The sequence below is a fragment of the Bombina bombina genome, chromosome 4, assembly GCF_027579735.1.
Source record: "Bombina bombina isolate aBomBom1 chromosome 4, aBomBom1.pri, whole genome shotgun sequence".
NCBI classification, from domain to species: domain Eukaryota; kingdom Metazoa; phylum Chordata; class Amphibia; order Anura; family Bombinatoridae; genus Bombina; species Bombina bombina.
This window is the reverse complement of record NC_069502.1, coordinates 240,735,359-240,759,933: the sequence shown is the minus strand read 5'-3', so window position 1 is coordinate 240,759,933 and position 24,575 is coordinate 240,735,359. Positions and strand designations below refer to the sequence as shown.

The 24,575-nt window shown below is 39.1% G+C and overlaps 1 protein-coding gene across 2 annotated transcripts in view; it reads right to left on the bottom strand.

Moving 5' to 3' along the window:
- Nucleotides 1-24,575, bottom strand: part of PIK3CB (phosphatidylinositol-4,5-bisphosphate 3-kinase catalytic subunit beta) — an 869,120-nt gene that overhangs the window by 306,438 nt on the left and 538,107 nt on the right. For both annotated transcript variants that reach the window (XM_053709855.1, XM_053709854.1), the window contains 2 exons: nucleotides 14,589-14,771; nucleotides 14,215-14,382 (listed from right to left, as the gene is read on the bottom strand). In XM_053709855.1, the coding sequence (XP_053565830.1) occupies nucleotides 14,215-14,382; nucleotides 14,589-14,771 (351 nt within the window). The remainder of the gene's footprint in view (nucleotides 1-14,214; nucleotides 14,383-14,588; nucleotides 14,772-24,575) is intronic.

Below are 24,575 nucleotides of genomic sequence, written 5' to 3'. Positions count from 1 at the left end.
ATTTTAAGCAACTTTCTAATTTACTCCTATTATCAAATTTTCTTAATTCTCTTGGTATCTTTATTTGAAAAGCAAGAATGTAAGTTTAGATGCCGGCCCATTTTTGGTGAACAACCTGGGTTGTTCTTGCTGATTGGTGGATACATTCACCCACCAATAAACAAGTGCTGTCCAGGGTCTGAACTAAAAATTGCCTGGTTCCTTAGCTTAGATACCTTCTCGATCAAATAAAGAGAGCAAGAGAACAAAGAAAAATTGATAATAGTAAATTAGAAAGTTGCCTAAAATTGAATGCTCTATCTGAATCATGAAAGAAAAAAATTTGGGTTCAGTGTCCTTTTAAAAGTGTCCAATATATAGTGTCTTTTACTGAAAATAAAAAATATATACTTACCTTGTAAGACACCCATCCACATATAGCAGACAGCCAAACTAGTACTGAAACATATCAGCAGATGTAATGGTAGAGGAGCAGGGCCCCCACCCCTTCAACCTCTGCAGCAATGCTGGCAGCACTCATACGTCTATTTCCCAAAGACAACCTCTGGATATGACGCTAAGCATGTGCACTCAACTTCTTTAGTCGACCATAGCGAGGCCTGTTCTGAGTGGAACCTGTCCTGTAAAACTGCTGCATGGTCTTGCCCACTGTGCTGCAGCTCAGTTTCAGGATCTTGGCAATCTTATTATAGCCTAAGCCATCTTTATTTAGAGCAACAATTCTTTTTTTCAGATCCTCAGAGAGTTCTTTGCCATGAGGTGCCATGTTAAACTTCCAGTGACCAGTATGAGAGAGTGTAAGAGCAATAACACCAGATTTAACACACCTGCTCCCCATTCACACATGAGACCTTGTAACACTAACGAGTCACATGACACTGGGGAGGGAAAATGGCTAATTGGGCACAATGTGGACATTTCCACTTAGGGGTGTACTCACTTTTGTTGCCACCGGTTTAGACATTAATGGCTGTGTCAAACAAACAAAACCAGGCTGCTACAGACAAGTAGTTCCGGCGCAATAAATGTGCAGAGGCGGATCCAGGCAGCTGACAGGTGACAGGGGTGCTAAGCTGTGTAGAAACGGCCGGTGTAGCCGAAAGTAAACGATCCAAGAAACAAGTACAGCAGCACTTTAGCAAAGGAGTAGCAGGGCAAAACGAAATGTTAAAAAATATAACTTTTATTTAAACGTGCTAAAAAAATACACAGCTCCAAACTCCCTGACTAGTTTCGACGATCCAAGAAACAAGTACAGCAGCACTTTAGCAAAGGAGTAGCAGGGCAAAACGAAATGTTAAAAAATATAACTTTTATTTAAACGTGCTAAAAAAATACACAGCTCCAAACTCCCTGACTAGTTTCGTGCCCTGTTAGGCACTTAATCATAGGGTAAGTTTGTCAGGTGATGATACCCCTATTTAAAGGGACCAATACACCTGTGAACAATTAAATGAAACAACACATAAATATACATAAAATACAAATATATGCATACATCGCTAAGTAAGAAAAAAGCGGTCCGCACAAGCCAATTTGAATGTAATTACACTATTCAACATATGTAATATATATTATTTATCAAATTCTGCTTATGATACAGAAAAAAGCCCCCAATATTGCATAATCTAAGAAGCACATTTTAGACAGAGCTTGGCTATAGAATCCAAAATTACTATGAAACTGAAGTATCATTTATGCTTGATGATGGGTCATTAAAAAGACCAAAAATGGGGGTATTAACATTGGATAGTGGGTCAATACACCAATTGAGGATATTTTTTTTTTGTTTTTTTTGTTTTTGATGGGCTTTCATAAATTCCTGCAATGGTTTGCAATTCAAATTGGTAAAAAACCTTTTTGCAAATTTTTCTAAATTTTATTTTTGGTCTTTTTGATGACCCATCATCAAGCATAAATGATACTTCAGTTTCATAGTAATTTTGGATTCATGTATAGAATAGCCAAGCTCTGTCTAAAATGTGCTTCTTAGATTATGCAATATTGGGGGCTTTTTTCTGTATCATAAGCAGCATTTGATAAATAATATATATTACATATGTTGAATAGTGTAATTACATTCAAATTGGCTTGTGAGGACCGCTTTTTTCTTACTTAGCGATGTAGTGCATGCAAATAGGAATATTTGTTTTTATGAGATATGCATATATTTGTATTTTATGTATATTTATGTGTGGTTTCATTTAATTGTTCACAGGTGTATTGGTCCCTTTAAATAGGGGTATCATCACCTGACAAACTTACCCTATGATTAAGTGCCTAACAGGGCACGAAACTAGTCAGGGAGTTTGGAGCTGTGTATTTTTTTATCACGTTTAAATAAAAGTTATATTTTTTAACATTTCGTTTTGCCCTGCTACTCCTTTGCTAAAGTGCTGCTGTACTTGTTTCTTGGATCGTTTATTAATGGCTGTGTGTTATTTTGAGGGGACAGAAAATTTACACTGTTATACAGGCTGTATACTCACTACTTTACAATGTAGCAAAGTGTCATTTCTTCAGTCTTGTCACATGAAAAGATATAATAAAATATTTACAAAAATGTGAGGGTTGTACTCACTTTTGTGGGATACTGTATATATATATATATATATATAACATAATTCATGTAAGAACTTACCTGATATTCATTTCTTTCAAAATGGCAAGAGTCCATGAGCTAGTGACGTAAGGGATATACATTCCTACCAGGAGGGGGCAAATTTTTCCAAACCTTAAAGGGACAGTCTACACCAGAATTTTTATTGTTTTAAAAGATAGATAATCCCTTTATTACCCATTTGGCAGTTTTGCATAACCAACACAGTTATAATAATATACTTTTAACCTCTGTGATTATCTTGTATCTGAGCCTCTGCAAACTGCCCCTTTTTTAAGTTATTTTGACAGACTTGCAGTCTAGTCAATCAGTGCCTGCTCCCAGATAACTTCTCGTGCACGAGCACAGTGTTATCTATATGAAATACGTGAACTAACACCCTCTAGTGGTGAAAAACTGTTAAAATGCAATCTGAAAGAGGTGGGCTTCAAGGTCTAAGAAATTAGCATATGAACCTGCTAGGTTAAGCTTTCAACTAAGAATACCAAGAGAACAAAGCAAAATTGGTGATAAAAGTAAATTGTTTAAAATTACATGCTTTATCTGAATCATGAAAGTTTATTGACTGTCCCTTTAAATACACCTCCCACCACACATATACCTCAGTTTAACGTATAGCCAAGTAGTGAGGTGTAAAAAGGAGTAAAAAAGCATAACAGAAATAGGAACTGGAAAATAATATTGTGCTTTTATACAAAAAAATATAACCACCAAAAACAGGGTGGGTCTCATGGACTCTTGCCATTATGAAATAAATTAATTTATCAGGTAAGTTCTTACATAAATTATGTTTTCTTTCATGTAAATGGCAAGAGTCCATGAGCTAGTGACGTATGGGATAAAATACCTAAGATGTGGAAGTCCACAGAAGAGTCACTAGAGAGGGATGGTTAAAATAAAAACAGCTATTTCCGCTGAGAAATTAAATCCACAAAATAAGTTCTTATAAACAGAAGAATCAAACTGAGATAGCTGCCTGAAGAACTTTTCTACCAAAGACTGCTTCAGAAGAAGCAAATACATCAAAATGGTAAAATATAGTAAATGTATGCAAAGAAGACCAAGTTACTGCTTTGTAAATCTGATCAACTGAAGCTTCTGTCTTAAAAGTCCACAAATTGGCAACTGATCTAGTAGAATGAGCTGTAATTCTCTGAGGTGGAGACTATCCCGCCTCCAAATAAGCCTTGTAAATCAGAAGCTTTAACCAAGATGCCAAATAAATGGCAGATGCTTTCTGACCTTTCCTAGAACCAGAAAAGAAAACAAATAGACTAGAAGTCTTCCTGAAATCCTTAGTAGCATCCACATAGTATTTCAAAGCTCTTACCACATCCAAAGAATGTAACGATTTCTCAAGAGAATTCTTACGATTAGGACACAAAGAAGGAACAACAATTTCCCTACTAATGTTGTTAGAATTTTCAATCTTGGGAAGAAATTTAAACGAAGTCCGCAAAACAGCTTTATCCTGATGGAAAATCAGAAAAGGAGACTCACAAGAGAGAGCAGATAATTCAGAAACTCTTCTAGCAGAAGAGATAGCCAAAAGGAACAACACTTTTCAAGAAAGTAGTTTAATATCCAAAGAATGCATAGGCTCAAAAGGAGGAGCCTGCAAAGCCTTTAAAAACAAATTAAGAATCCATGGAGGAGAAAACAGAATTTATGTTTACCTGATAAATTTCTTTCTCCTACGGTGTATCCGGTCCACGACTTCATCCTTACTTGTGGGATATTCTCAATCCCTACAGGAAGTGGCAAAGAGAGCACACAGCAAAGCTGTCCATATAGCTCCCCTCAGGCTCCGCCCCCCCCAGTCATTCGACCGACGGTTAGGAGAAAAAGGAGAACCATAGGGTGCAGTGGTGACTGTAGTTTATAAAAATAAATTTAAACCTGACTAAAATGCCAGGGTGGGCCGTGGACCAGATACACCGTAGGAGAAAGAAATTTATCAGGTAAACATAAATTCTGTTTTCTCCTACATTGGTGTATCCGGTCCACGGCTTCATCCTTACTTGTGGGAACCAATACCAAAGCTTTAGGACACGGATGAAGGGAGGGAACAAGTCAGGTAACCTAAACGGAAGGCACCACTGCTTGCAAAACCTTTCTCCCAAAAATAGCCTCCAAAGAAGCAAAAGTATTGAATTTGTAAAATTTGGCAAATGTATGCAGTGAAGACCAAGTCGCTGCCTTACAGATCTGTTCAACAGAAGCCTCATTCTTGAAAGCCCAAGTGGAAGCCACAGCTCTAGTAGAGTGAGCTGTAATTCGTTCAGGAGGCTGCCTTCCAGCAGTCTCATAAGCAAACCGGATGATGCTTTTCAGCCAGAAAGACAGAGAGGTCGCAGTCGCCTTTTGACCTCTCCTCTTACCAGAATAGACGACAAACAAGGACGAAGTTTGTCTGAAATCTTTAGTTGCTTTTAGGTAAAACTTCAAAGCACGAACCACATTGAGATTGTGTAACAGACGTTCCTTGTTAGAAGCTGGGTTAGGACACAGAGAAGGAACAACTATTTCCTGGTTAATATTCTTATTGGAAACCACTTTTGGAAGAAAACCAGGTTTGGTACGTAAAACGACCTTATCTGTATGAAACACCAGATAGGGTGAATTACACTGCAAAGCAGACAATTCAGAAACTCTTCTAGCGGAAGAGATAGCAAACAAAAACAAAACTTTCCAAGATAGTAACTTAATATCTATGGAATGTACAGGGAGTGCAGAATTATTAGGCAAGTTGTATTTTTGAGAATTAATTTTATTATTGAACAACAACCATGTTCTCAATGAACCCAAAAAACTCATTAATATCAAAGCTGAATAGTTTTGGAAGTAGTTTTTAGTTTGTTTTTAGTTATAGCTATTTTAGGGGGATATCTGTGTGCGCAGGTGACTATTACTGTGCATAATTATTAGGCAACTTAACAAAAAACAAATATATACCCATTTCAATTATTTATTTCTACCAGTGAAACCAATATAACATCTCAACATTCACAAATATACATTTCTGACATTCAAAAACAAAACAAAAACAAATCAGTGACCAATATAGCCACCTTTCTTTGCAAGGACACTCAAAAGCCTGCCATCCATGGATTCTGTCAGTGTTTTGATCTGTTCACCATCAACATTGCGTGCAGCAGCAACCACAGCCTCCCAGACACTGTTCAGAGAGGTGTACTGTTTTCCCTCCTTGTAAATCTCACATTTGATGATGGACCACAGGTTCTCAATGGGGTTCAGATCAGGTGAACAAGGAGGCCATGTCATGATTTTCTTCTTTTATACCCTTTCTTGCCAGCCACGCTGTGGAGTACTTGGATACGTGTGATGGAGCATTGTCCTGCATGAAAATCATGTTTTTCTTGAAGGATGCAGACTTCTTCCTGTACCACTGCTTGAAGAAGGTGTCTTCCAGAAACTGGCAGTAGGACTGGGAGTTGAGCTTGACTCCATCCTCAACTCGAAAAGGCCCCACAAGCTCATCTTTGATGATACCAGCCCAAACCAGTACTCCACCTCCACCTTGCTGGCGTCTGAGTCGGACTGGAGCTCTCTGCCCTTTACCAATCCAGCCACGGGCCCATCCATCTGGCCCATCAAGACTCACTCTCATTTCATCAGTCCATAAAACCTTAGAAAAATCAGTCTTGAGATATTTCTTGGCCCAGTCTTGACGTTTCAGCTTGTGTGTCTTGTTCAGTGGTGGTCGTCTTTCAGCCTTTCTTACCTTGGCCATGTCTCTGAGTGTTGCACAACTTGTGCTTTTGGGCACTCCAGTGATGTTGCAGCTCTGAAATATGGCCAAACTGGTGGCAAGTGGCATCTTGGCAGCTGCACGCTTGACTTTTCTCAGTTCATGGGCAGTTATTTTGCGCCTTGGTTTTTCCACACGCTTCTTGCGACCCTGTTGACTATTTTGAATGAAACGCTTGATTGTTCGATGATCACGCTTCAGAAGCTTTGCAATTTTAAGAGTGCTGCATCCCTCTGCAAGATATCTCACTATTTTTGACTTTTCTGAGCCTGTCAAGTCCTTCTTTTGACCCATTTTGCAAAAGGAAAGGAAGTTGCCTAATAATTATGCACATCTGATATAGGGTGTTGATGTCATTAGACCACACCCCTTCTCATTACAGAGATGCACATCACCTAATATGCTTAATTGGTAGTAGGCTTTCGAGCCTATACAGCTTGGAGTAAGACAACATGCATAAAGAGGATGATGTGGTCAAAATACTCATTTGCCTAATAATTCTGCACTCCCTGTAGAGGTTCAAACGGAACCCCCTGAAGAACTGAAAGAACTAGATTTAGACTCTATGGAGGAGCCACAGGTCTGTAGACAGGCTTGATTCTGACTAAAGCCTGCACAAACTTCTGAACATCTGGCATTGCTGCCAGACGTTTGTGTAACAAAACAGACAGAGCTGATATCTGTCCTTTTAAGGAACTAGCTGACAAACCTTTCTCCAATCCTTCTTGGAGAAAAGCTAAAATCCTTGGAATCCTAATCTTACTCCATGAGTAACCCTTGGATTCGCACCAACAAAGATATTTCCGCCATATCTTATGGTAAATTTTCCTAGTGACAGGCTTTCTAGCCTGAATCAGGGTATCTATAACTGAATCCGAAAACCCACGCTTAGCTAGAATCAAGCGTTCAATCTCCAAGCAGTCAGTTGCAGAGAGACTAGGTTTGGATGTACGAATGGACCTTGTATTAGAAGGTCCTGTCTCAAAGGTAGCTTCCATGGTGGAACCGATGACATATTCACCAGGTCTGCATACCAGGTCCTGCGTGGCCACGCAGGAGCTATCCTGTTTGATCCTGGCTACTAGCCGTGGGAGAAGAGGAAACGGTGGAAAGACATAAGCTAGATTGAATGACCAAGGCGCTGCTAAGGCATCTACCAGTGTCGCCTTGGGATCCCTGGACCTGGACCCGTAACATTGAACTTTTGAGTTCTGACGTGACGCCATCAGATCCAGATCCGGAATGCCCCATAGTTGAGTTAACTGGGAAAAAACCTCCGGATGAAGTTCCCACTCCCCCGGATGGAAAGTCTGACGACTCAGATAATCCGCTTCCCAGTTGTCCACTCCTGGGATGTAAATTGCTGATAGATGGCAGGAGCGATCCTCTGCCCATTTGATGACCTTGGATACCTCTCTCATCGCCAGGGAACTCTTCGTTCCCCCCTGATGATTGATGTACGCTACAGTCATCATGTTGTCCAACTGAAATCTGATGAATCTGGCCTCCGCTAGTTGAGGCCATGCCTGGAGCGCATTGAATATCACTCTCAATTCCAATATGTTTATCGGGAGAAGAGATTCTTCCCGAGACCATAGACCCTGAGCCTTCAGGGACTCCCAGACCGCGCCCCAGTCCAAAAGACTGGCGTCGGTCGTGACGATGATCCACTCCGGTCTGCGGAAACTCATTCCCTGAGACAGGTGATCTAGAGACAGCCACCAGAGGAGTGAGTCTCTGGTTTTCTGGTCCATTTGAATCTGGGGAGACAAGTCTGCATAATCCCCATTCCACTGTTTGAGCATGCACAGTTGCAATGGTCTTAAATGAATTCGAGCAAAAGGAACCACGTCCATTGCCGCAACCATTAGTCCTATTACCTCCATGCACTGAGCTATGGAGGGCTGAGTAATGGATTGAAGAACTCGACAAGCGTTCAGAAGCTTTAACTTCCTGACCTCTGTCAGAAAGATCTTCATTTCTACGGAGTCTATTATTGTTCCCAGAAAGGGAACCCTTGTGGACGGGGACAGGGAACTTTTTTCTATGTTCACCTTCCACCCGTGAGATCTGAGAAAGGCTAAAACAATGTCTGTATGAGCCCTTGCTTTGGGAAGGGACGATGCTTGTATTAGAATGTTGTCTAGGTAAGGTGCTACTGCAATGCCCCTCGGCCTTAGCACCGCTAGAAGGGACCCTAGCACCTTTGTGAAAATTCTGGGAGCAGTGGCTAAACCGAACGGAAGAGCCACGAACTGGTAATGTTTGTCCAGAAAGGCGAACCTCAGGAACTGATGGTGATCTTTGTGGATAGTAATATGCAGGTACGCATCCTTTAAGTCCACGGTAGTCATGTATTGACCCTCCTGGATCGTTGGTAAAATTGTCCGAATGGTTTCCATTTTGAATGATGGAACTCTGCGGAATTTGTTTCCTTCTTTTTTGGGAACTACAAACAGGTTTGAGTAAAAACCCAGTCCTTGTTCCGCTGTTGGAACTGGGTGTATCACTCCCATCTTTAATAGGTCTTCTACGCAACGTAAGAATGCCTGTCTCTTTATCTGGTCTAAAGATAAGCGAGACATGTGGAACCTTCCCCTTGGAGGAAGGTCCTTGAACTCTAGAAGATACCCCTGAGAAACAATTTCTAGTGCCCAGGGGTCCGGAACATCTCTTGCCCAAGCCTGAGCAAAGAGAGAAAGTCTGCCCCCTACTAGATCCGGTCCCGGATCGGGGGCTACCCCTTCATGCTGTCTTGGTAGCAGCAGCAGGCTTCTTGGCCTGTTTGCCCTTGTTCCAGCCTTGCAATGGCTTCCATGCTGGTTTGGGCTGGGATGCGTTACCCTCTTGCCTAGTGGCTGTAGAGGTGGAAGTCAGTCCGTTCCTGAAATTGCGAAAGGAACGAAAATTAGACTTATTTTTAGCCTTGAAAGGTCTATCCTGTGGAAGGGCATGGCCCTTTCCCCCAGTGATATCTGAAATAATTTCCTTCAACTCTGGCCCAAATAGGGTCTTACCCTTGAAAGGAATATTAAGTAATTTTGTTTTGGACGACACATCCGCCGACCAAGACTTTAACCAAAGCGCTCTGCGCGCCACAATTGCAAAACCAGAATTTTTCGCCGCTAATTTAGCTAACTGGAAAGCGGCATCTGTAATGAAAGAATTAGCCAACTTCAGGGGGTGAATTCTGTCCATGACTTCATCATAAGAAGTCTCCTTTTGGAGTGAGTTTTCTAGTTCCTCAAACCAAAAAGCCGCTGCAGTGGTTATAGGAATAATGCAAGAAATTGGTTGAAGAAGAAAACCCTGTTGAACAAAGATTTTCTTAAGTAAACCTTCTAATTTTTTATCCATAGGATCTTTGAAAGCGCAACTGTCTTCTATTGATATAGTTGTGCATTTAGCTAGCATTGAAACTGCCCCCTCTACCTTAGGGACCGTCTGCCATGCGTCCCTTCTAGGGTCAACAATTGGGAACATTTTCTTAAATATAGGAGGGGGAACCAAGGGTACAACTGGCTTCTCCCACTCCTTAGTCACGATATCCGCCACCCTCTTAGGTATCGGAAATGCATCAGTGTGTACTGGGACCTCTAAGAATTTGTCCATTTTACACAATTTTTCAGGGATCACCAAAGGATCACAATCATCAAGTGTAGCTAGGACCTCCTTAAGTAGGGCACAGAGGTGTTCTAGCTTAAATTTAAATGCTATGGCATAAGGCTCTGCCTGCTGAGAAACTTTCCCTGTGTCAGAAATTTCTCCCTCAGACAGGCCCTCCCTCACCGCCAAGTCAGATTGATGTGAGGGCACTACAGATAAATTATCCTCTGCGTCAGCTTGCTCATTTTCTGTGTTTAAAACTGAGCAATCACGCTTCCTAGGAAAAGCTGGCAGTTTGGATAAAAATGCTGAGAGAGAATTATCCATTACTGCCGCTAACTGTTGCATAGTAATCGCAATTGGTGCATTAGATGTACTGGGCATCGCTTGCGCGGGCATAGCTGGTGTTGACACAGAAGGGGAGGATAGCGAGCTATCTTCACACCCTTCAGCTAAAGAATCATCTTGGGCTATATCTTTAAGTGTAATTGTACCGTCCTTAAGCTGTTTGGACGCTATAGCACATTTCACACATAAATTTAATGGGGGAACCACCTTGGCCTTTGAACATAGAGAACATAGAGAACATAGGCTATCTGAAGGTTCAGACATGTTTAACAGACTTAAAAGTAACTTCAATGCAATAAAAATTATTTTTGACAAAAACGTTACTGTCTCTTTAAATAATAAAAGTGCACACTTTATTACTGAAACATCAAAAAACCATCAAAAACACATAATGCTCTGAAAAGGTTGCACACGAATTTTCAGACCAATTAACCCCTTAATGCCCAAACCGGAGCTAATAACAGCAGTTAACCAGTTAAAACACTACAGTACTCTGCCACAGCTTGCCCTGTCGCTTTTACCTTCCTTAGGGTTATTTTGGTAAGAATATAAGCCTCCCTGGAGCCCTTCCTGATGTCTCCGGACTCCCCACGTGAAGCTGCATGAACTGGCTAGTCAAAACAAGTGAGGCGCGAAAATGAGGCTTTCTTCCTCTGCATACCAGAGTGGAGGGGCCTTTCTGACTAGATTAGGTGTCCAACTAAGTGCCAGGCGCAAATTAATCCCCAAAAGTGTTTTAAGTTAATAAAAAAAAAAAACACCTATTTAAGTTGAAAACTTGCTAAAAAGCAATCAATTAGCCCACAATAGTGTCAACCAGCATAAGTCCTTAAAATAAGCCATCCTTTTATTGCTGAATCTAATAACAATGGCTTACCTATCCCAGAGGGAATTTCTGACAGTCTTCTAGCATTACTGGGTCTTGTTAGAAAAATGACTGATCATACCTGAAGCAGTTAAGCCGGCAAACTGTTCCCCCCAACTGATGTTATCTGGTTTCAACAGTCCTGCGTGGGAACAGCAATGGATTTTAGTTACTGGTGCTAAAATCATAGTCCTCTTAGCAGAAATCTTCTTCACTTTCTGCTGCAGAGTAAATAGTACAAGCCAGCACTATTTTAAAATAACAAACTCTTGATAGAAGAAATAAAAAACTACAACTAACACCACATACTCTTTACCACCCCCGGGGAGATGCTACTAGTTAGAGCGGCAAAGAGAATGACTGGGGGGGGGGGGCGGAGCCTGAGGGGAGCTTTGCTGTGTGCTCTCTTTGCCACTTCCTGTAGGGATTGAGAATATCCCACAAGTAAGGATGAAGCCGTGGACCGGATACACCAATGTAGGAGAAATAGACTTAATAACAGGCTTAATACGGACCAAAGCCTGAACAAAATAGTGAATATCAGGAAGTTTAGCAATCTTTATATGAAATAAAACAGAAAAAGCAGAGATTTGTCCCTTCAAAGTACTTGCGGAGAAACCTTTATCCAAACCGTCCTGAAGAAACTGTAAAATTCTATGAGAAGAACACCATGAAAAATAGGGTTTCCACACCTGATAATAAATCTTCCTTGAAACAGACTTACGAGCCTGCAACATAGTATCAATCACTGAGTCAGAGAAACCTCTATGACTAAGCACTAAACGTTCAATTTCCATACCTTCAAATTTAGTGATTTGAGATCCTGATGGAAAAACGGGCCATGATACAGAAGGTCTGGCCTTAAAGCAAGTGACCAAGGTTGTCAACCACACATCCGGACAAGATCTGCATACCAAAACCTGTGAAGCCATGCTAGTGCTATCTGAAACACATGCAATTGTTGCATTATGATCTTGGCAATCACCCTTCAAAGAAGAACTAGAGGCGGAAAAATATAAACAAGTTGGTAAGACCAAGGAACTGCTAACGCATCCACCATCTCCGCCTGAGGATCCCTGGAAAGGTATCTTAGATCACAGAAGGTTTCGTTATCAAGTGGATCAGACTTCTCAATACCCAAAGTAACCAATACTTCTTTCAACAAAGACCAAATATATTAAATCTTAAAAAGATAAGATTAATCAATTTCAATGTCTGAAGTAGGATCTTCTGAAGCAGAGAGATCCTCTTCAGAGGAGGATATTTCAGTATGTTGTTGGTCATCACAAACTTCATCAGTTTTATGAGAAGTTTTAAAAGACCTTTTACGTTTATTAGAAGGTGGAATAGCAGACATAACTTCTGTATTGCATTAGCAATATAATTTTTCATATCAACAGGGATATCATGTACATTAGATGTTGAGGGAACAACAGGTGCTGTAGTAGTACTAATAGAAACATTATCGGCATGCAAAAGCTTATCATGACAACTGTTACATAATATAGCCGGAGATATAATCTCAGCTTGCTTACAAGAGATACACTTAGCTTTGGTAGAACTGTGTTCAGGCAGCATGGTTCCTACAGTAGCTTCTGAGACAGGATCAGACTGAGACATCTTGCAAAATGTTAAAGAAAAAATAACATTTAAACAAAATATCCAATTTCCTCATATAGTAGTCTCAGGAATGGAAAAAATAAGCTAAATAAGCAGAAAAGTAAACAGCATAGCCCTCTAGAATATAAAGAGAGCAGGGAGCATAAAGGAAGTGGGGTAATATAACCAAAAAAATATTTGGCGCCAAGTATGACGCACAATGGAAATTGAATTTGTTTTGGCACCAAACAACATCCGGAAATGACGCAACTCGCCTCATAACAAGCGCGACTTCGCACCAAACAAACTAATGTCACTAAAGACACAGGAAATGACAAAACTTGTGACACTATAGACGCAAATTTGCGTCAACAAAATTTTCGCAACAAAAATGACGCAATAAATAGCAGCATTTTGCACCCTTGCGAGCCTAGATTTGCCCACAAATTTTAAGTAAAAAACAAGCCAAACTGGAGGGGGAACCCCAGGTAAGAATTTTTTTTTTATTTGAAATAACTTCCTTAAACATGATTCTCATACTAATACTGTTAGACTGCAAAGGGAAATACACATATACCTAACTCATGGCAAATATAAGTAAACACATAAGTATATTTAAAACTTTATATTAATACATAAAGCGCCAAACATAGCTGAGAGTGTCTTAAATAATGATACATACTTACCGAAGACACCCATCCACATATAGCAGACAGCCAAACCAGTACTGAAAACTATAAGCAGAGGTAATGGTATAAGAGTATATCGTCGATCTGAAAAGGGAGGTAGGAGATGAATCCCTACGACCGATAACAGAGAACCCTTGAAAGAATTTCCCATGAGTGAAACCATAAAAATAATCAGGCAATACTCTCTTCACATCCCTCTGACAAACACTGTACTCTGAGAGGAATTGGGCTTCAGAATGCTTATTAGGGCTTATCATAGAAGAAATCATAAAAATCAAGCACAAACTTACTTCATAGGAGGCAAAGTTTGTAAAACTGAAGAATATGTGTGGTGGGAGGTGTTTTAAAGGCATTTGAGGTTTGGGAAACTTTGCCCCCTCGTGGTAGGAATGTATATCCCATACGTCACTAGCTCATGGACTCTTTGCATTTACATGAAATATATATACTATATATATATATATATATATATATATATATATATAAAAGAGTATTCAGGTAACAAACATTTAAATATATGGATAAAAAATGTGTATTGAATTATTTTTAAGAAAATGTGTCTCTAGTATCCCACCTATGCAAATTAGAAGGAGAAAATTACTGCATGTTGCAGTATGACAACTTTTGTGATATCATTGGATATGAAAAAGTGCAGACAAAATATTTTTTTCAAAATTGACTCCCAATGAGTTTTCTCCCCCCACTTGCTATTTACCGAGGCACCACGCGTCTTGGGCGGCAAGGGCAATGGAGCTACAGAAGGCTTCCTCTTCACTGCAAGCTCAATGGCACTCATTTCCTGGTCAAACATCTTCTTAATATTACAACACTCCACCAGAGTGAGACGAGGGAGCTTCCTATCCATAACACAGCTCCTAATGTACTGAAAAGCGAGACAAAGAATTTAGTTTGTATCTTAAAATTCTATTTTAATATTAAATGATATTGTGGAATTTAAGACATTTTTCTTTTTTTGGTTGAAACTCATATCTGTTGAGAAGAGGTTCACAATAAATAATATTGTATTCTTATGAATCCCAATTCAGCAATTTTTCTGACCAATCCAACCAGCGTATAATCATCACTCACCTGAAATTGAATTAACGGGTGGTCACCAAAAACATACTCCAGCCTCCCGCTGACCTGCAGCACATAATCGTCTGGATCCACCTCTTCACCCTCACGCCCATGAATGGTCAGGCGCTTCCGAATAGCAAGCTCATTCATTTTCAGTGGTGTCATGTTGGGAGACACTTGGAAGCTGAAAACATCCTGAGGAGCAAATTATTATTTAGGTTAAAAACAACACCGAGACATAAATTATCTCAAAGAAACAACAAAGTGAGGAGGAAGCTAGGAAGAAAGGGTAGTTAAAGGGTAGTCAAGCAAGTTAAAAAAAAAAAAACCATGCATACCTGAAAAGGCATGAAAAGTCAAAGATTCCAAAAAACTCCAAGAGTATTGTACCCCTCCCACCTCACTGATTTAAGCGTATAATCAAGGAGAAGTAGAAAGGTAGGAAAGGACAGAACAGGAAAATGAGGTGCAAAACTAGAAGAAGGGGAAAATTAGCATCAAATCGGTCTGAGGACCCCTCTCAACAAATAATCTGGAGCACTTCACTTCACCTTAGGTGGAGAAGAATAGACTGGATAATTAGTGAGGTAAGATAAATAGAATACTCTTGGTGTTTTTGGGAATCTTGGCTTACTCCTAGTGGCCAGGAGTTGAATCTTGTTGACTATCACCTTACGAAAGAAAGAGGGAAGACATCAAGAAATGTGTTAAAGGGACATTAAACACATATTCAGATCAGGTGACTACATTTAAACATGTTTGGTACTCTTTATAAAGAATATTTCCATTTCTGTATTCGTGCATGAACACACTCATTAGTAAAGCACATGCACTTTTACAAGTTTTAAAAAGGAAAGTGCAGGAATGGTGGTCTCTTAAATTTAAAAAAAAAAAAAAGGATATAAACCCCTTTGCCCAAACTTACCAAATCATTTTTAGCATTTTTGCTATCACTCAATTTAAACAGAAATAGAGCCATGTTTTTTATTTTTTATTATTTATTTACCTGTCAAAACTATATATATTTTTTTTAAAGTAGACAACAAAAGGTTTTGGTATATTTCATGACACCATTTTACCTCCAAATGTGATCATATAAAAGAAAGTTAACTTTTTCACAAACTTTGAGTTTCTCACTAAAATTATTTACATACCGCTTGCACAATCATGGCACAAATGATTGTAAAACCCTCTCTGGGATCCCCTTAGTTCAAAAATAGCAGCTATATAAGGCATTGCCATTGGTTATGGTAATTAGAATGCCGCTTATTGAAGCTGCACACCAAACTTCTATTATTCCCAGTAGGGAAGGGGTTAACCAGGTAGCTTGTAAAGTTAAGTTTAGCTGTAGTGTAGAGATTACCCTCCCACAACCTGATCCCACCTAAATAACTCACTTCCCTCCCTCACCCCCCCACTGGTCATCACCATCTTAGGTACTGGCACACAGTTTTGCCAGTATGCAGTTTATGTATGCATTATTTTTTATATATATATATATTTTATTTTATTTTCTCTCTGCAGTGTAGTGATCCTCGTCATCCCTCCCACCGCCTCCCTGATCCCCCAGACAGCTCTCTAACCCCCCTCCAACTAATTACGGCCATCTTTAATATTGGCAGCTGTCTGCCAGTACCTATGAATATATATACAGTATGTATATATATTTTTTTCTGTACTGAAGTGGTTCCCCCACCTGCCCCCCTCCGGTAATCATTGGCTAAGGTACCCCCACATTTTTTTTCTGTAGTGTAGCTCCACATCCCTCCCTCTCCATTTAATTTTTCTGCAGTGTAGGACCCATCCCATTCCCTCCCTCCTCAGCCCGCTAGGCCGCCCACCCTATTCCTCCCGCTGTAGTGTTTGTAAATCCAGGTGGTTTAGAAATATATCTGACACAGAGTCCATTTATACAGCAACTAACTACACACTTTATTTCCTGGTTCCTCACTCCAACAACACTGTCCCCGCCCCTGCTTCTTTGCAACAATTATATACATTTACAAGTCAGAGCACAAACTAGGAAGAAAGCATTATATATTATAATATCACAACAAACACCATATCTCTCCCTTACTTTAGATTAGAAACATAACAATTAAACTAAACATAAATATAACTATATATATATATACTATGCTTAATATCTAGAAATAAGACCAACTATATTTCACATAAAAGAGTTGCATGATGACATAATACATTACATGAAAACACATTATTTTTCATAGTTTTTAAGGTATTCAGGAGGTCTTCTGTTTTCTCTGAGAGGGTATTTTCGATTAGTATCTAAGGACTGATCATATGCTATGTTTTCTTCCCCCTCACTGCTCTCTGAGTTATTCATATTATCATCATGTTCTTGAAATAATTTGGGTATATCAGAATCATCATCTTCTGCATCAGATACTTCAGTGTCCTGTTCTTTGTGTAGTTTCTTGAAGAAAGAAGAATTCCGAGTAATTGTATGTCCGTTTCTTACTGCAGTGATCATTGATCCTTGAATTCTTGTAACTGTATATGGGATGACATCATATAAAGTATCCAACTTGTGTCGTCTATCTTGCCTACACAGGACTCTGTCTCCAACAGCAAAAGGAGCAGATTTGGTATGATAATATTTATCCGCATAAGCTTTCATCTTGGCTTTGGCATGACTGTCTTTTTGTATTAAGTCCTTGTTGAGTGTCTCTGTTAGCGAATCATTTATATCCGGAATTTTGATCCGAAGTTTGCGATTGAATAACAGCTCTGCACGTGATCTGCCAGTAGTACAATGGGGAGTTGATCGATAGTCTCTCAGAAAAGAGTATAAATTTTGTTTCCATGGTCTACCTTGCGCTGTAGTTACCCTTAGAAATTTCCCCATAGAACGCATGAATCTTTCAGCTTCTGCATTAGCTTGTGGCCACAAAGGAGTAATGCGCCTATGTTTAAATCCAAGATATGAAGCAAATTTATTAAACTGAGTACTGTTAAATGGGGGACCGTTATCTGTTTTAACAATTTTAGGAATTCCCAATAAAGAGAAAACTTTGTCTAAAACCGGAATAACAGTGACTGAAGATGTTGAGCTGATAACTTCTACTACCGGGTATCTTGAATATTCGTCTATAACCACCATCAAATAATCTCTAGTAGGTAATGGACCAAAAAATCTATACTCACATTACACCATGGTGCTTCAGGCAATGCAGACATTTTTAAAGGTTCTTTGTGAGCTTCTGGAGTTGTGGCTTGACACACAATACAATTTCTCACCAACTTTTCTGCTTGTTGATCTATTGATGGAAACCACACTTTTTCTCGCAATAAACTTTTCATTTTAACTATTGCTTGGTGACCTTCATGTGCTAAGGATAATACTTGCTGTTGTAAACATGTCGGAATGACTAGTCGATTACCTCGCAAGATAATACTGTTGTCATTATTCACTGAGAGTTCTTTGCTAAATCTTGCAAATGACTTCAACTCTTTTCCATGTATTTTGTCAGAATCAGCTGTGTACCATTTTCCATTCCGAACTAATACAGCGAGTTTTTGCAGTATAGGATCAGCTAATGTTGCTTGTTGTATTTCTTCTAAACTCAATGCTTTAGGTATAGCATGATTAGTAACAAAATTGATATATTCCTCTGCATCCATGGAACTTGGTGAACTTGTGAATGAATCTGTTGATATAGGATGTCGAGACATATAGTCTGCTGGGTTCTCTTTTCCAGATTTGTAAACCACAGTAAAATTATATGGTTGTAGTCTTAAACCCCATCTTTCTATTCTAGCGGGCGGTTTGGATTTTGGATTATTCCAGATCAACTGTAAAGGCTTATGATCTGTGATCAGTGTGAATGGACAACCATATAAATATAAATGAAAGTATTCACAACTCCAAACTATTGCCAGAGCTTCACGTTCTGTTTGAGAATAACGTTTTTCCACATCATTTAAAGAACGGCTACCATAAGCAATTATATAATGCTTGCCTTTGTCTCTCTGTGCCAGAATAGCACCTAAACCAACAGGGCTAGCATCTACTAATAGAATAGTTTGCCGTTGAGGGTTAAAATAGGACATTGTCTTGTCACTGGTCAAACTCTGTTTCAGTTGTTGAAAAGCTTGTTGTTCAGTTTCAGTCCAACGCCATGGCACACTTTTCTTTGTTAACTCTCTTAAAGGTGTGGCAATAGTAGAGAAATTAGGGATACATCGAGAACAGTAGTTTACCATCCCTAGGAAACTTCTGACTTCACTGGCGTCTATTGGAGGATTTGCATTCTGAATTGCTTCCACTTTCTTTGGGTCTGCTGATATGCCTTCAGCTGAAAAAACAAATCCATAAAATTCTAGTTTAGTTTTGTTAAATTCACACTTACTACAATTTTTAAGGTAAGTCCTTTCTCATGAAGTCGCTCAAAAACTGCTGTGAGATTTTTATCATGGTCCTCTTGAGTAGCTCCAAACACAATGATATCATCGCTGAAGTTTTTAACTCCTGGAATTCCAGATAATGTTTGCTGTATTGCATTTTGAAATACTTCAGCAGCAGAAGAAACACCAAAACTTAGGCGCTTGTATCTCCACAATCCTGTGTGTGTTGAGAATGTAGTTATATATCTACTTGTTGGATCCAATTCCAGTTGATGATAGCCTGATTTTAAATCAAGTTTGGAGAAAACTTTTGCCTGGTTGAGATCATGAATTATATCATCTAATGTTGGAGTAACGTGGCGCTCCCTGATAATGGCAGTGTTGGCTTGCCTCATGTCTATGCAAATTCTTACACTATTTGGGTCTTTGGGTTTTGGCATTGATACTATTGGGGAGACCCATGGAGTTGGCCCCTGCACTCTTTCGATGATTCCTTGTGTTTCAAGATTCCTGAGTTCAGCATCAACCTTGTGCCTTAGATGAAATGGAATTCTTCTATGTGGTTGTATTACAGGTTTTATATGTGGATTAATATGCAGCTGTACTTGAAAATCTTTCAATTTACCAATGCCATTAAACAAATGGGAATACTGCTGTACTAACCAATCTGCTACAGATCCTGTGTCCTTTCTAGGTGAAATTGCATTCATAAGCTTTATAAGTCCCAAACTGGATGACGTTTCAAAACTCAGAAGAGAAGAATTTTGACCTTTACAACATAAAACATAGTTGCTGTTTTGTTGTGTTTAAATGCACATGTGGCTGTAAATATTTCCAATGACATTAAGGGGTTTAGTTGATCCATATGCATATATATTTATTTTACTCTGTAATAACTGTGGTTGTGGTTTTAACATGTGAAATGTTTGTTCACCCACTAAATTGACGGCAGATCCTGAATCAATCAATGCAGTGATTTTAGTGTCATTAATGAGTACATCAACTTGTGGCTGAGTTAGGTTACACATGCTGTTTACTACAAATACATATTTGTCATCATTGTTTGAATATTGTCCTTTTTGATCAGGAGATCTGACTAGATTTACTTTCCACTGTTCTGATGTATGTGGCTCAGTATGTGATTGAGGTATTTGATACAGTTTTGTTCTACATTGCTTTGCAAAGTGATTACATTTCCCACATGCCCTGCATTGCTTATTCCTTGCAGGACAAGTCCCATTATGTGGATAGAAACCCCCACAGTTCCTGCATAACACACAGGAGGTCTCTTTCTTTCTTGTGGGCTGTACTGTTGAACTGTCTTTTTGAACTCTATTTGTAATAAACTGATCTTCAGTAGATCTATTTTCTATGCTTGCAGCTTGCCTGTCAGCAATTTCTAATGTTCTGCCATAATCAAGCAAATCTTTTAAAGATAGTTCAGATTGTCTTAGTGCATATTTCCTAAGTTTTGAAGAAGTGCAGCTTTGTATTATCTGTGCTTTAATCTCATTTTCAACATTAGAAAACTCACAATTCTTTGCTAGTAAACGTAACCTGGTTTGAAATGCATCTAAAGGTTCATCACCCTGTTGTGTTGCCTGTCTGAATGTGTATATTTCATACTGAGTGTTCTTTTTAGGGAGAAAATATGTTGTCAGTTTATCTTTAACATCATTGTATGAGTCAGTGGTTGCAGACAAGATATCATAAATGTCATACACTTTTTCTCCAGCTAAATGAAGCAGTAAAGCCTTTTTTCTGTTTGCATCAGTAACATCCAAAGCAATAAGATAATTTTCAAATCTCTGAATCCATTTTAGCCATCTTGGGCCTACTGAGCTTAGTTCTGCATCAGAATCAAACACAGGGAAGTTGTATTCATTACATGCAGCCATTCTTGTGTGTGTTGCAGCAGGTTACTCACTGTTTGCTGAGACAAAGCAATAGGGTTCAAACATAATCCTCGTCGCCAAAATGTAGTGTTTGTAAATCCAGGTGGTTTAGAAATATATCTGACACAGAGTCCATTTATACAGCAACTAAATACACACTTTATTTCCTGGTTCCTCACTCCAAAAACACTGTCCCCGCCCCTGCTTCTTTGCAACAATTATATACATTTACAAGTCAGAGCACAAACTAGGAAGAAAGCATTATATATTATAATATCACAACAAACACCATAACCGCTTTCCCTCCCAAACTTCCTGCCAACACTAGCAGATCTATAACGATCTGGCATCTGCCTTCATATGAAATCGGAGCACTGATATACGTCCAAGCTGCTTCCTGCAGCTTGGACGTATATCTACATTATGCGGTACGATGAGCTTTGTACCGCATGATATATACATATGTCCGATTGGGTAAAGGGGCTAAAGAGAATGCAATGTTCTCCCCAGACCTAAAATTTTAGTCAATATTAAGCTAAAATTACCCAATATTAAAAATGTTCAAATTTCTTTGCACAAATGATCATTACATACATTAATGTTAGATTATTCAATTAATTTGTGCTTTGGATAGTAGAAATTGATTTAATATTAGGAAATACACTGCCCCACCCAGCTACTTTATAATGCCATACTATACTTTGGGTTAACTGTTGCATGCAAGCAATGTTTCCCCCCCCCCCCCAGCTTTTTTGAGCGTGATGGAAATAGTATTGGTATTAAGGGCTCCATTTATGAAGCAGGGGATGTTGCTTCGGAGCCCCATCGTTGAAGTTAAGAAGCAGCGGTCATAAGACAGCTGTTCCTTAACTTGTCAGCCACCTAAATATGATTGGCGGCCAATTTGGCACCAGTAAACAGTGGGGGGCGGCATTGCACAAGCATTTAAAAAAAAATTTACTCATAAGCTTACATTCCTGCTTTTTCAAATAAAGATACCAAGTGAACAAAGAAAAATTGATAATAGGAGTAAACTAGAAAGTTGCTTAAAGTTGCCTGATTCATGAAAGAAAAAAATTGGGTCCAGCATCCCTTTAACATTGCACAAGTAATTGCTTGTGCAGCCATGCCTCCTGCTCTTGTGTGATTGTCATCTGATCAGGATGATTTAACACAGCGAGCCTTGAGGTGGTGAGAGGGTAACGGCAGTTTTAAATGGGGCCCCAGCAGTGCACAACACTTATGTCAGACAGTCTACTCCACAATTTTTATTGTTTAAAAAGATAATCCCTTTATTACCCATTCCCCAGCTTTGCGCAAACCAACACGGTTATGTTATACTTTTTACCTCTGTAATTAATTTGTATTTTAGCCTCTGCAGACTGCCTCTTGATTTCAGTTCCTTGGACAGACATGCATTGTAGCCAATCAGTGCTGACTTACAAATAACTCCACAAGAGTGAGCACAATGTTATCTATATGGCACACATAAACTAGAGCTATCTAGCTGTGAAAAACTGTAAAAATACACTGAGATAAGAGGCAGCCTTCAAGGTGTGTCCGGGCAGTGACCCAAGATGGCTGCAAATCTATGAGCTTCATTGGGGAAACAACTGAAATCCACGGATTAATATGAGCATCATATGACATTCTAAGCGGATACTTCTACAACCTGAATTCTTTCATCACTAAGAAGATATTTAGATGCCTATTTATAATCCAAGCACTGTAGACTAGACCGCTAAGGCCAGATTATAAAAATCACAGATCTTAATTGCGGATACTAGGGTTGCACCGATACAAATATCGGTGCAGAGTGCTGATACCAAGTATTTGCATGAGTACTTGTACTCGTGCAAATGCACCGATACTTAAACCGATACCTCCAATTACTACCCATACTCCATCTTGTGGCGTTTTTCAAACTGCATGTTCCCATTTCATTTTAAGCTGGAGTGGAGACAACTAAAAATTGTTCACTTCTGTTCTGCAAATACAAATTGCTGTTATTTGTATTATTGTACGTCAGAGCAGTGCTCCAAAAAACTGCTACTTTACAGCTGGAAGCCTACCTGGGAGAGATCACTGTACCTCATTCAGACAAACCCCTGAAGTACTGGGCAGTTAATAACTGAGATTTAATGGCCCAGAAATATCTCTGACCCATGCAGTAGTGTGAAAAGTGAAAGACTGTTCAGCTTAGCGTCAAATGTCCTTACTAAAGCAGAAACAGACTTATAGCTGAATATTATTATTATTATTATACTTTATTTATGAAGCGCCAACATATTCCGCAGCGCTGTCCATGGATACAATTCATTTAAATAAAACAATACAAGACTTGTAAAAAACAGGACACAATTTACAAACACATACAGGAGGGATTGAGGGCCCTATTCCCGTGGGAACTGCTTCTGTTCCTTAATGAGAACTTGCCACTAACACTTGAAAAATGATTCTAATTGCTAGATTGCCTGGTATACTGCCAGTTCTCATCTTGCACAATTATGCTCAAAAACATACTGTACTCTGAGGAACATCCTTAGCCAGGGCTGGAAATAAAAAGTAGCCCTGGAAAAATATGAAGACCAGCCCTATTTTCTGTTGAGTCAGTAGCATGCAAATGCACCATTTTTCTCAAAGGGGATTACTGGGACACTCCTTCCCCAATATTATTTTCAGAATTAAATTATATTAATTTGTATAAATGTATTAAAAGGACAGTCAACAGACTCAACACCAGAATTTTTGTTGTTTAAAAAGAAAGATAATCCCTTTATAACCCATTCCCCAGTTTTGCATAACCAGCACTGTTATAGAAATACACTTTTTACTGCTGTGATTACCTTGGATCTAAGCCTTTGCAAACTGCCCCCTTATTTCAGTTCTTTTGACAGACTTGCATTTTAGCCAATCAGTGCTCAATCCAGGGTAACTTCACGTGCATGAGCTCAATGGTATCTATATGAAACACATGAACTAATGCCCTTTAGTGGTCAAAATGCATTCAGATTAGAGGCAGTCTTCAAGGTCTCTGAAATTCACATATAAACCTCCTAGAATTAGCTTTCAACTAAGAATACCAAGAGAAAGTTTTTTTGGACTTAACTGTCCCTTTAAGTACAAATGTCAGATTGATGAGTTATATAGGCACCCTACAACCCAATTGCATCCAGTAATCACCCCTTTAAATTGTAGCTTTCCAGCACCAGCTGATGCAGCTGTTATTTATTATTGTAATATTTTTATTTATAAACATGTTCTGTGAACTTTGTGACAACAAGCACATAAAACTGTTTTATTATTTCAAAATGTCTTTTGAGATACAGTTCATAATTATAAAGAAGCGATCTTAAATCATTAGTCTGTATTGTGCTTGGTAAATGTCATGACATAAAAAAAAGTATCGGTAATTGGTATCGGTTAGTATGTGAAAAAAAGTATTGGTACTTGTATTCGGTCTTAAAAAAGCGGATACCATACTTAAACTCTGTATTCTCCGTATTCTCCCTATCTGCAAGCACTGCTATAATGGCGGCCCAATGTTACAACACACTCTCTGCAGACATTGGATGGTCGCTTGGACAGATGAACGTTTATTACTCCAAATTCTTACCCAGTAGCACAGCTGAAGTGGAGGGCTTACTCTTGCAACATCAACAATATCCTCGCACACAGAAAAAATAGGTCTGGGTGAGAGGACAAAAATGCCACAGAGTACTAAAAAAAACTCTTA